Source organism: Dendrobates tinctorius, unplaced genomic scaffold (assembly GCF_039654945.1).
Source record: "Dendrobates tinctorius isolate UK_male_01 unplaced genomic scaffold, ASM3965494v1 ptg000023l, whole genome shotgun sequence".
NCBI lineage: Eukaryota > Metazoa > Chordata > Amphibia > Anura > Dendrobatidae > Dendrobates > Dendrobates tinctorius.
The window spans coordinates 7,960,574-7,974,472 of NW_027361691.1; the positions used below are offsets into that span (position 1 = coordinate 7,960,574).

The 13,899-nt window shown below is 41.9% G+C and overlaps 1 protein-coding gene across 2 annotated transcripts in view; it reads right to left on the reverse strand.

Annotated features, from left to right (window-relative positions):
- Nucleotides 1–13,899, reverse strand: part of ME3 (malic enzyme 3) — a 241,663-nt gene that overhangs the window by 12,922 nt on the left and 214,842 nt on the right. For both annotated transcript variants that reach the window (XM_073569246.1, XM_073569247.1), the window contains 2 exons: nt 6,989–7,094; nt 4,119–4,261 (listed from right to left, as the gene is read on the reverse strand). In XM_073569246.1, coding sequence (XP_073425347.1) covers nt 4,119–4,261; nt 6,989–7,094 — 249 coding nt within the window. The remainder of the gene's footprint in view (nt 1–4,118; nt 4,262–6,988; nt 7,095–13,899) is intronic.

The following is a 13,899-nucleotide window of genomic DNA, read 5'->3' on the forward strand; positions in this document are numbered from 1 at the left end:
TGTCTATTGAGGCCAAGTATTCTCACTGCTCCATGGCCGATATGACTGAACGGAGAGACTCCATCTGGAAATGTCTAATCCTGATGAATTTGTTCAGAAGCTTCAGGTCCAAAACAGGCCTGACAGACCCATCCTTTTTGGGAACCGCAAAAAGGTTGGAATAGAACCCCTGAGCTGACTCCGTTGTGCTGGAGCGATTTGATGGCTCCCAATAGAGCCCTTGCCTGGGTATCCACCCTGGGAAGCCGGGAAAGAAAAAACCGTCTTGGAGGATATCTGACAAATTCTATTTTGAAACCTGAGACCACCAATTCCTTTCCCCATGCGTCGTGAGCGACATTGACCCAGATGTGGTGAAACCAGGGTAGGTGGCCGCCCACCTTGCCGGTGTCGTCTGGTAGAGGCCTCGAGTCATTTGGCCGACGATCTTTGGGATCTGGATCCCCTCGATCTGGGCTGCTGAGTATGCATTCTCCCCAATGGGTTGGCTCTATATGAGACCTGCCGCTCCCTATCCTGGTTGGAGCGGCCTGAGGCGGCAGAATTGGTCGCTGTAGTCCACCCGGGGTTGCGAAAGGTCCGAAAACATGCCTGAAAACGGGTGACGAAAAAGCGTTTTGAACTTTTGTTGAGGGACAAACCCGCTCCTTCCTCCTGTGGAGTTGGAGATAAGTTGTCCAAATAGGTGGCTGCACTGATAAGGCAGGGAAGTCAAGGACTTCTTAGAAGTAGAATCGGCTCGCCATGTCCTTAACCTTAGGGCTCTTCTGATAGAAATTGCATTAGCGGTAGCAAGTGCCGAGCAATTGTCCGCATCCAAAGGCGCATTGATTACATAGTCTCCGGCCATCACCATCTGACCTGCGACCTCCGAAATCTCTGCAGGTAAATCCTGCTCCTGCGCGACCTTGTTTAATGTTTCTGACCCTGATGCCTCATATAGTGAGCGAGCTAAGCTATCAGGCGATCCGTGGGATCCTTAATTGAGGAAACACTAGGGGCGGATAGCAGGGTCTTAGTGGCTAGGCATGAAACCGGAGGATCCACCATCGGGGATTCCATCCATTTTTTACGGAGGTCCAGAGCAAACGGATACCTTGTTTAGAGTGCCTTTTGACCCGAGAAACGCCTGTATGGACGTTCTCTGTGCCGCTGCACTATGTCCTCAAACACCGGGTGAGAGGAAAAAATTCTGTGCGGGCGCTTCACTTGCTTACATGCCACTTCATGCCCCGTAGCCGCTGTGGGATCATCCTCTATCCCCAAGGCCTGATTGATTCTATGAGGCTGTCCACTGTTTCACGTGACGCTGGAGTATCCAGGTCAAGGGGCTCGTCTGAGTCGAATTCTGAGGTCTGCTCGCTATCAACCACTGGTGACGGGGAGCGAGAAGCAGAACTTACGGATGCCAAGGCACCGGATGGACTGGGCGACACCGTGTGGATTCGTTTCCTTCGGGTCTGCCTGGAGTGAGAGCGGCCCCTGCAGGCGCGAGGCTCTTGTGAGGTGGAGGTCCCCTCTAAGTCCGGCGAGCCACTGTCCCTGCCCCCATCTGAGGCCTGAAGGGACTCAATTGCATGAACTGTGACAGTGATAGGACCCACTCTGGGTGGCTTGGCCCATTGGTCGCGGTCACGGGAGGACGGACACTGAGGTTCTGTTAGGCGTCAGGTTCCGGGCGCTGCACAGCGGGAATCCCGAGCCTTGTCCTCTGCGGTCTGCCCACACCAGCATTGTGGGTTCGGTTGCAGGAGAGGGCTCCTGGGCGAGTTTGGAGTCGCCGGCTTTGCATAATCACTTAATCATAATCACTGCGGAAACGCAGCCCGACAAGAGATGCATGCTGCTTCTTCAGACATGCTGTATCTGTCCGGTGCTGGGGATAGGGGGAAGGAGGTAGCACCTCGTTTTCCCTGTGGTCTCCCGGGCAGCACTTACCCCAGTCCTGTGCCCCCCCCCCCCGTTCCTGGACGCCTCCGCACATAAATCGCGTGCCACCAGCTGTGGGGCGGACAGCCAGCATATAAACTGGTCCAGGGGCAGTACTTCTGGGTCTACTAAATTTATCCCCCGCCGCCCAGGCCTGGGGGGCGGGCCACCGGAAGTGACACGCGGCCCGGAGGCGGAACTTCTGGACGCGGCCTAGCTTCGGTTACAGCCGCGGCCTCAATTTATCCCCTGCCCGCGACGGGGGGTTTTGGTACGGGGGGGCAACTATGGCGCCACAAAAAAAATAGCGCTACTTACTGGCGCGGGCTTCTCCGCACCGCTCTGCAGCCACTGGCTGGTGGCATCTGTCAGCTAAGGGCTCCAGCACCGGATCTTCGCTGCAGGAGCCCTCCCAGGCCCTCTCCTCACTGACGATCCTCTTCAGCTTCCCAGCTTAGGTATGTCAGGGGGCCTTGACAAAATAAGGACGGTGCAGGCACCCTAGCTCCATCTAAACTCTTCAGGGGATGAGGAGAGGGACTTTCCGCCGCCTTGCAGCACCGCAGTCTAAGCATTGGTGGAGCAATGGGGCCGCACGGACTAGTCTTGTGCCTCTGTACAGCCCATGGTTTCAATACCTAGGGGTGGTCAGAGATAAGCCTGGCACTGTGTCCCACGTCGCGGGAGAGGATACGTGGAGGGACACTCGCACATGCTCGCTCGTTGATGGTTTGGGGAAATCGGACCCTTTCAATAGGATCCGTTGCCCCTGTCTCATCTTCATAGACGGTAAAAATAAAATAAAAAAAGGTGTGGGGGAAAACGGCCCAGATATGTCCCACGGTGCGGGAGAGGATACGTGGAGACGATACTCAACACGTGCTCGCCCGTTGATGGTTTGGGGAGATCGGACCCTTTCAATAGGGTCCATCGCCCCTGTCTCATCTTCATGGGAAAAGGAAAAAAAAAAAGAAAAAGTCAGGAGCAAAACCAGACGTGTGTGCCTCCATGGACAATAAGCAAAAAACTGAGTTCCGCCCGCAATAGGGGCGAGGGTGTATACGAAGGAGGAGGAGGTAACCTCTTCTTTTCACTTAATGTAGTGTCAGCCTCCTAGCGGCAGAAGCATACACCACAGTATCTGTGTCCCCCAATGAGGCGAAGGAGAAAATCTGTCTTCATTGAAGACAGATTTTACAGACTTTTACTCATAAATTGAAAGTGAAAGATCAATCTAGGAGGTGAAATAAGCAGATTTCTCTGATAAGATACATTACAAAGTTTCTAATTTTCAGGTGTACTATTGATTTATAGAATAAACAATACGACGTGGTTACACTTTAAGCGACCAATCAACAGGCAGAACTCTAATTATTTGGTAATTATGGGATCCTTGGAGAAAGAAGTCTCACCCTCTGGTGGTCTTGGCCACATCCTATTTAGTGGGGAAGAGGACATCTTGTCATTGTGTGGTGGTGGCAATCAGCTCCTGAAAAAGCCCTAATTTTTATTGCTGCTCTGGTGCCCTTTGTCCTCCATAATGTACCCCATTGCCCAAATGATAATTGTTACATGTGAGTTCTTAAGTCATTAGTAACTCCCAGGATCACATATTTTAGTATTTTCCTAACTTATAGTAGAAAAAGAGAGTCAACTTTTACTAATATATTTCCCTTTTTGCAAAATCCCATAGAGTGATGTATCAATCACCTGACTTCCAGCGTTTGCCATTGGCTCTAGCCCTGTCTACAGGTAAAGCTATTGAGACACAAAACGACGCCCAATACTCTGCATGAAAAAATAGGCGGTAACCTGGATAAATAAACCGCCATTACATAGAGGATTCCACTCCATACATAATTGAGCCAAAGGAGAGAAAAAGGAGTAATGGATTCAAGAGTAAATATAAAAGTACAAAATTTATTATTTAGCACATGCACAGACAAATAACATATCAATAGCAAAGAATTGCAAAAGTCATAAGACGCAAGCAGGACAGACCGAGAAGGGGAAGGATAAAAAGCGGTGCACCAAAAAAGCCACAGTTGCATGTGCTAAATAATAAATTTTGTACTTTTATATTTACTCTTGAATCCATTACTCCTTTTTCTCTCCTTTGCCTCAGGTAAAGCTATTGGCAGATGAGGTCCCATGGACACAGTCCGGAACAAGGCGAAAGAGTCCCATACCTCTGTCAGCTGGTAGCACTGCTCGGCCGTACACTCTGCCTTGCTGGTCGGATTACTTAGTGCAAATATAATTGGTCGTTGGTTGAAAGCAGCCATGTTTTTCAAAATCTTCTCTGTAAATGCACCTCCAATAGCAGCAACACCTATGAAATGCAAACAGAACATGTGACTTGTAAGTCCAATTACAAAAGAAACAAAAAATATAGTGGGTGCTTGAAAGTTCCAGAATCTTCCAGAATTTTCCATATTTCTTCATAAATTTGATCTAAAACTAAATCTACACAACACATGTTTATGGAAGTGTACCATGGTATGAACAAAGGAGATTTCTGACAGCCTCAGAAGAAGAGTTGTTGATGCACATCAGGCTCGAAAAGGTTACAAAATCATTTGTAAAGAGTATGAACTCAATTAATCAGACAGATGGAGGAAATGCAAGATCATATTTACCATCTACAAGAGTGGTCGACCATCATAGACCTCTCCAAAAGCAAGGCATATAATACTTGCAAAGGCACCCAAGGTAACCACTAAGCAACTAAAGGCCTCTCATGTTAGCCAATACTAATGTTCATGAGTTTACCATCAGTAGAACGCTAAACAATGGTGTGCATTGCAGGATTGCGCAAAGAAAACCACTGCTCTCCATAAAGAACACTACTGCCCATCTGCAGGTTGCTAAAGATCACTTGACAAGTTAGAAAGCTACTTGAACAATGTTTTGTGGACAGAGGAGACCGAAATAGAGCTTTTTGGTTTAAATGAGAAGAATGATGCTTGGAGAAAAATATAAAACACTGCATAAAAATCTCATACCATCTGTGAAACACGATGGTGGTAGTGTCATGGTTGGGGCCTGTTTTGCTGCATCTAAGCCAGGTTAGCTGCCATCATCGATTCAACAGTGAATTCTGAATTTTATCAGCAAATTTTAAATTTTAAAGGAAAATGTCCGGACATCAGGGCATGAGTCGAATCTCATGAGATGGTAGGTCATGCAGCAAGAGAATGACACCAAAGAGCACAAGTTGTTCTACAAAAGAATGACGAAAGAAGAATAAAGATAAAGTTTTGGAATGGCCAAGTCTCAGTCCTGACCTTAATCCTATAGAAATATTGTAGAAGGACCTGAATCAAACAGTTCATGGGAGAAAACCAACATAACAGATGTGAAGCTGTTTTGTAGGGCGCAACAGGCTAAAATTCCTCCAAGCTGATGTGCAGGATTAAACAACAATTACCAGAAACATTTAGCTGCAGCTATTGCTGCATAAAGAGATCACACCAAATTTTGAAAATAAAGGTTCACGTATATTTGCCATTCACAGACATGTGATATTGGATAACTTTCCGCATTAAATAAAAAATAAAAACTATATTTTTGACTGATTTGTTATATTTGGTTCTCTTTACCGTACTTTCAGGAATTATATTAAACTAACAGAAAGAAACAGATGTTTAGGCGACTTGAATTCAGACTCAGCTGCAAAGGTGAGGGTGTAGAAGACAGTTTCATATCCAAGGTCAAACACCATGGCAAGACAGAGCACAGCAACAAAACATCAGGTAGTTATACTTCATCAGCAAGGTCTCTCCCATGCAAAGATTTCAAAGTAGACTGGGATTTCAACATGTCCTCTTCAAGTTCTTTTGCAGGGCCAGCCTGGCCCACCAGGGTACAAGAGAATCCTCCTGTAGACCAGGTCATGCCATAATATGCACCAACGACACACAGGCAGGAAGTGCAGTCATAGACATTTAGAAATATAACTGCAAATATCAGATATAAAAGCCTTCATGAAGTCATAATGCTACAATGAAAGCCTATGATGAAGGCAATGCTTTACATAGGGAGAATCCACCCTAAAGTAGAGCCTGACTGAGAAGTTCTCTGTGCTGCCCTTCTATTTATATAATTGCCTTGTAATGTTTTCATTTCCTGTTCTGTCCAGATGTCACCGTATCCCAGAATTCCAAGCGGAGAAAGTTCACCGACCACCATATTGGGACACCCAAGTGATGGGTGTCTCAATGTGGAAACTGCTGCTGGTACCAACCCATTTCGCGGTACCACCAGTGTTACACCGTCGCACCACACACACACACTCATGCAGCCTCTTGCGCAGTACCACCAGCATAACACCGTCGCACTGCGCCTGCGCGAATTCCGAGCAGGCGCAGTGAATCATTCGGCTGATCCCGGCGTCAGATGCGCAACATGTTTACAGGCAGAGGAAGCCGGTCACATTAAAGGGGTTTTCCCACGAACGCAAGTTCATTTTAAAAATTGTCTGTGTCTGACCGTGTACGGAGCATACCACCTCTCCTGGGCAGGGGAGGAAGCAAAAGACAATACTGACATTACAGTAGGGGATCACAGAGGATTCATTTTGTGAGGTAAAATATTTACCTGACTGTTTTTAAATAATATTTTACCTCACAAAATGTATCCTTTGCGATCTCCTGCTGTAATGTCAGTATTGTTTTTTGCTTCCTCCCCTGCCCAGGAGCTGTGGTATGTTCTGTACACGGTCAGACACAGGGGTGAGAGACAGAGCACAGGGGGGAGACAGCTCAAACGGGACAGCACATGGAGGAAGAACACAGCACAGGAAGGAGAGAGACAGCAGACAAGGGGGATAGCACATGGGGTAGATAGGTCAAAGAAGAGAGCACAGATGGGAGAAGTCAGCACATGGGGAAGAGTGGATAGGTGGGTGAGCTCATGGGGGGAGAGATTCTCAATGCTGCAAAGCAGCCCCCATCGTGACATTACCGCCCTCCCGATGCGATAGCATTGGGCCTCCATCTAGTTTTACATATAATACTGATTATCAGCAAAGCTTCAACACGAATAGTTTTCTACCCACCTATAATGGCTGTAGGCCTTAATATCTCCACAGCGTCTTCTAAGGTTTTCACAGGAGGGTGATCATGAGCAAACATCTCTTTTTCATGGTTCAGGTTTCCTCGTCCCTTTAACAGAACGGAAACATTATTAATAACAATGGAAGCCAGTACGACAGAGAAGACGCTACGACTGGAGGACGTATGTGAAGTAGAAGTTATGATCTGCAAGAATCAAAAGGAGATTCTGGGGGCGAGGGAATACATTCACAGGACTCTGTTCAGCGGCCATGTCGTTAGTCTGTGGCCGCTGAATTTGAACCTTGCGATCCGCCTCTTACCTGCTGGAATCACTGGCACCTCTTCTGATTTGTACATCATCGGTTCGGAGGGTCACACGTATGATGTCAAGTAGGGCCTACTGTACTAATCAGAACAGGTTCTTGGGAATTTCGGTATGAACAAAGATTTGAAGGCAAATGTCCAGCGGCCACAGACTCCTGACATGGCAGCTATAACAGGGTTGTGCAAATCGATTTGCTGATTTGTAGTGATAATATCTCGCTGACAAATTTCCACAATGTCAGTACAAAACATCCATGAGGTTACTCAAGAATCCTTGCTTCTAAGATAGGTACCCTTGAGGTTATCCAAAAATTCTAACACCCATGCGGTTCCCCATGATCCTTGCTCCCATGCTGGGCACCAATAATGTTACCCAAAAATCACTGCTCCCAAGCTGAGCACCTAGGAGGTTCCTCAAGACTACTTGCTCTCATGCTTTGTCACCCATGAGATTTCCCAAGAATCCTTGCTCCCATGTTGGGAACCCGTGAGGCTTCCATAGGAATCCTTGCTTCCATGTTAGGCACCCATGAGGGTTCCCCAAGAATCCTTGCTCCCAATGCTGGGCACCCATGAGGTTCCCTAAGAATCCTTGCTCCCAATGCTGGGCACCCATGAAGTTCCTTTAAGACTGCTTTAATGTAAATGTAGGTCAGCACTGAAGCGAACACATGAAAATGGAAATTGTGAATCAAGACTTGTTATGAAATTGCTTGATTTTTCATTTATTCAAGCATTGGAGGAAGAGAGATAATTGTGAAATTATCTAGAGTCTAAAAATTAAATGTAGTTGCAATCGGCGCATAGCTCATAGCAGCTGTAGGGTCCACAAACTGGGGGGGAACCTGGTGCTGGCAGTTCAATATCAAAGGCATCTACATCCCCAAAATGTAGATACAATTGAATACAATGATGGAACAGCGAGCCTCTCGTGCCACCATTCAGCCGCGCATCTGAACCTCGGTGCAGCTGGCATGATGATGTCATTGTATCGTGCCTGCTGTGCGGTGCCTTAGTCCACACAGTGCACAGACCAGAAAAATTTGCCAGGGAAACGGGGCTAGGTGAGTTTTTTTTTTGTCAAGGCTCTTTTGGGCCTCATACTATGTAGGGGTCTGTGAGGTCCATCAAACTGGGGGAAGGTGCTGTGGAGCCATTATACTACATGTGTCACACTGTATGAGTGGGGGCTGTGGGGACATCATATTTTGTTCGGATCATAATACTGTGTGGAGGCTACGGGGGGGGGACATCATTCTGTGTGGGGAGTTGTGGAGACATAATATTACGTGGAGGGTTGTGGGGATCATAATACTGTGTGGAGGCTACGAGGGCCATCATTCTGTGTGGGGAGTTGTGGCGACATCACGATGTTATGTGGAGGTCATAATACTGTGTATGGGCTATGGGGGCTTCATACTATGTGGGGGTAACTACTAGGGCATCACACTGTAATGAAGACCTGTGGGGACATCCTACTGTGGGGTGAACAGTGTGGGGGGTACTGTGGGGGCAAATTCTGTGGAAGAATTTACTGTTGTGGAAACATACTGTGTGTGTGTGTGGTGGTGGGCATCATACTGTATAGGAGCTATAAAAGGGGTATGATCGTGTGTGAGAACACTAAGAAGCTTTAGCAGGGGCGCTGTTTATGTGTTTATAAGCTGAAATACAAGTCCCTCTCCCTGTGCTTAAATGTTTGGATGCATACCCTTCTACAACTTATGTGCCCTGACCAGCCGAATATTTTTTGGGAGGGGCGATGAAGGGGTCTACTATGGACTCTGTCTATGGGCGCCATGATTTCTAGGTAGGTCCCTGGCTACTGTGCCATTGCTCTGGTGCCCGACAAGATGAATAACCAGGACGCAGGGTACGCAAGCTCAAAGATTTGCATTTTTGTTTTCTCTGATGGCTTAGAATTTTTTGTGGAGAAGAACAATTACACCTTTATGGAGCTTGAGACCATCTGCTGTGTACGATGAACGGCACTAACGCTACTACAGACCGGTGAAATACTGAGCAATTAATGTTTTACTTTATTAGGATTATTCACTGGCCACAAAATGACAAAACTGCATTGTCCCAGACTGAATCCCTGGCGCGAAACGAAAATATGGTTTTCTTTATTTCCTGGCAGAAAAATCCAGCAAATACGAGCAATTTTTCCAATCTCCAACCCGGTCACAAGCCAAACTGTGGCAGGAAAATTGAATCAGTTTCCTTTATAATCACCCCCAAAAAATTTTTTAATTGTCTTTTTTTTTGGTTGGAGGAAGACAATAAGCCTTTGCTTTTGTGCAATAACTTGTACTTTTACAAATGATTATTTTGAAGTACATATAAAACAAACGAAGTATAATACAGCACAGTGACAAAAGCGACCCATGTGAACACAGCCTAAAACACACCCTGAAACACTCCCTAAAAAATGGCCTAAAACACAGCCTATGGCACAGTATTCCATTTGAATGACTGACATATATTATTACATTTCCGTTAATTTATGCAACCAAAGGCAAGTTTCCCTGTCAACTGATATGGTGAGGCTCATTACCAGCCAGACCTCATTACAGCAACAATGAAAAAACTGCAAGGTGTGAACAAAGCGTGAGGTCACCAAAGAGGCCGTAGATGAATGATCACTAAGATCAGAGAGATCCAAACTTTTGTGAGTATTAGTGCAAGAAATGAATTGTGAGCATCTACTAGGGAGGTTAGGTCTACTCTAGATTACAAATTACCTCACGTCGCACCACTGGCAGCGCACCTGAATAAGGAATGCCCCTTAAAAAGACAAAAACTATTAAAACCGTTCTGGATTCATTTGATGAATGAAATTGCTAAATTCGGGAAGCACACAGGACAGTATTATAGTAGTTATATATTCTTGTACATAGGAGCAGTATTATATTAGCTATATTCTTGTACATAGGGAGCAGTATTATAGTAGTTATATTCTTGTACATAGGGGCAGTATTATAGTAGTTATATTCTTGTACATAGGAGCAGTATTATAGTAGTTATATTTTTGTACATAGGGGCTGTATTATAGTAATTATATTCTTGTACATAGGGGCAGTATTATAGTAGTTATATTCTTGTACATAGGAGCAGTATTATATTAGCTATATTCTTGTACATAGGGAGCAGTATTATAGTAATTATATTCTTGTACATAGGAGCAGTATTATAGTAGTTATATTCTTGTACATAGGGGCAGTATTATAGTAGTTATATTCTTGTACATAGGAGCAGTATTATAGTAGTTATATTCTTGTACATAGGAGCAGTATTATAGTAGTTATATTCTTGTACATAGGAGCAGTATTATAGTAGTTATATTTTTGTACATAGGGGCTGTATTATAGTAATTATATTCTTGTACATAGGGGCAGTATTATAGTAGTTATATTCTTGTACATAGGAGCAGTATTATATTAGCTATATTCTTGTACATAGGGAGCAGTATTATAGTAATTATATTCTTGTACATAGGAGCAGTATTATAGTAGTTATATTCTTGTACATAGGAGCAGTATTATAGTAGTTATATTTTTGTACATAGGGGCTGTATTATAGTAATTATATTCTTGTACATAGGGGCAGTATTATAGTAGTTATATTCTTGTTCATAGGGGCTGTATTATAGTAATTATATTCTTGTACATAGGAGCAGTATTATAGTAGTTATATTCTTGTACATAGGGGCTGTATTATAGTAATTATATTCTTGTACATAGGAGCAGTATTATAGTAGTTATATTCTTGTACATAGGAGCAGTATTATAGTAGTTATATTCTTGTACATAGGAGCAGTAATATAGTAGTTATATTCTTGTACATAGGGGCTGTATTATAGTAGTTATATTCTTGTACATAGGAGCAGTATTATAGTAGTTATATTCTTGTACATAGGAGCAGTATTATAGTAGTTATATTCTTGTACATAGGGACAGTATTATAGAAGTTATATTCTTGTACATAGGAGCAATATTATAGTAGTTACATTCTTGTACATGGGGCAGTATTATAGTAGTTATATTCTTGTACATAGGAGCAGTATTATAGTAGTTACATTCTTGTACATAGGGGCAGTATTATAGTAGTTATATTCTTGTACATGGGAGCAGTATTATAGTAGTTATATTCTTGTATATAGGAGCAGTATTATAGTAGTTATATTCTTGTACATAGGAGCAGTATTATAGTAGTTATATTCTTGTACATAGGAGCAGTATTATAGTAGTTATATTCTTGTACGTAGGGGGCAGTATTATAGTAGTTATATTCTTGTACATAGGGGGCAGTATTATAGTAGTTATATTCTTGTACATAGGGGGCAGTATTATATTAGCTATATTCTTGTATATAGGAGCAGTATTATAGTAGTTATATTCTTGTACATAGGGGCTGTATTATAGTAATTATATTCTTGTACATAGGAGCAGTATTATAGTAGTTATATTCTTGCACATAGGGGCTGTATTATAGTAATTATATTCTTGTACATAGGAGCAGTATTATAGTAGTTATATTCTTGTACATAGGAGCAATATTATAGTAGTTACATTCTTGTACATGGGGCAGTATTATAGTAGTTATATTCTTGTACATAGGAGCAGTATTATAGTAGTTACATTCTTGTACATAGGGGCAGTATTATAGTCGTTATATTCTTGTACATAGGGAAAGTACTATAGTAGTTATATTCTTGTACATAGGGGGCAGTATTATAGTAATTATTTTCTTGTGCATAAGGGCAGTATTATATTAGTTATAGTCTTGTACATAGGAGCAGCATTAAACTAGTTATATTCTTGTACATAGGGACAGTATTATAGTAGTTATATTCTTGTACATTGGAGCAATATTATAGTAGTTACATTCTTGTACATAGGGGCAGTATTATAGTAGTTATATTCTTGTACATAGGGGCAGTATTATAGTAGTTATATTCTTGTACATAGGGGCTGTATTATAGTAATTATATTCTTGTACATAGGGGCAGTATTATAGTAGTTATATTCTTGTACATAGGAGCAGTATTATATTAGCTATATTCTTGTACATAGGGAGCAGTATTATAGTAATTATATTCTTGTACATAGGAGCAGTATTATAGTAGTTATATTCTTGTACATAGGAGCAGTATTATAGTAGTTATATTTTTGTACATAGGGGCTGTATTATAGTAATTATATTCTTGTACATAGGGGCAGTATTATAGTAGTTATATTCTTGTACATAGGAGCAGTATTATATTAGCTATATTCTTGTACATAGGGAGCAGTATTATAGTAATTATATTCTTGTACATAGGAGCAGTATTATAGTAGTTATATTCTTGTACATAGGAGCAGTATTATAGTAGTTATATTTTTGTACATAGGGGCTGTATTATAGTAATTATATTCTTGTACATAGGGGCAGTATTATAGTAGTTATATTCTTGTACATAGGAGCAGTATTATATTAGCTAAATTCTTGTACATAGGGAGCAGTATTATAGTAATTATATTCTTGTACATAGGAGCAGTATTATAGTAGTTATATTCTTGTACATAGGGGCAGTATTATAGTAGTTATATTCTTGTACATAGGAGCAGTATTATAGTAGTTATATTCTTGTACATAGGAGCAGTATTATAGTAGTTATATTCTTGTACATAGGAGCAGTATTATAGTAGTTATATTTTTGTACATAGGGGCTGTATTATAGTAATTATATTCTTGTACATAGGGGCAGTATTATAGTAGTTATATTCTTGTACATAGGAGCAGTATTATATTAGCTATATTCTTGTACATAGGGAGCAGTATTATAGTAATTATATTCTTGTACATAGGAGCAGTATTATAGTAGTTATATTCTTGTACATAGGAGCAGTATTATAGTAGTTATATTTTTGTACATAGGGGCTGTATTATAGTAATTATATTCTTGTACATAGGGGCAGTATTATAGTAGTTATATTCTTGTACATAGGGGCTGTATTATAGTAATTATATTCTTGTACATAGGAGCAGTATTATAGTAGTTATATTCTTGTACATAGGGGCTGTATTATAGTAATTATATTCTTGTACATAGGAGCAGTATTATAGTAGTTATATTCTTGTACATAGGAGCAGTATTATAGTAGTTATATTCTTGTACATAGGAGCAGTAATATAGTAGTTATATTCTTGTACATAGGGGCTGTATTATAGTAGTTATATTCTTGTACATAGGAGCAGTATTATAGTAGTTATATTCTTGTACATAGGAGCAGTATTATAGTAGTTATATTCTTGTACATAGGGACAGTATTATAGAAGTTATATTCTTGTACATAGGAGCAATATTATAGTAGTTACATTCTTGTACATGGGGCAGTATTATAGTAGTTATATTCTTGTACATAGGAGCAGTATTATAGTAGTTACATTCTTGTACATAGGGGCAGTATTATAGTAGTTATATTCTTGTACATGGGAGCAGTATTATAGTAGTTATATTCTTGTATATAGGAGCAGTATTATAGTAGTTATATTCTTGTACATAGGAGCAGTATTATAGTAGTTATATTCTTGTACATAGGAGCAG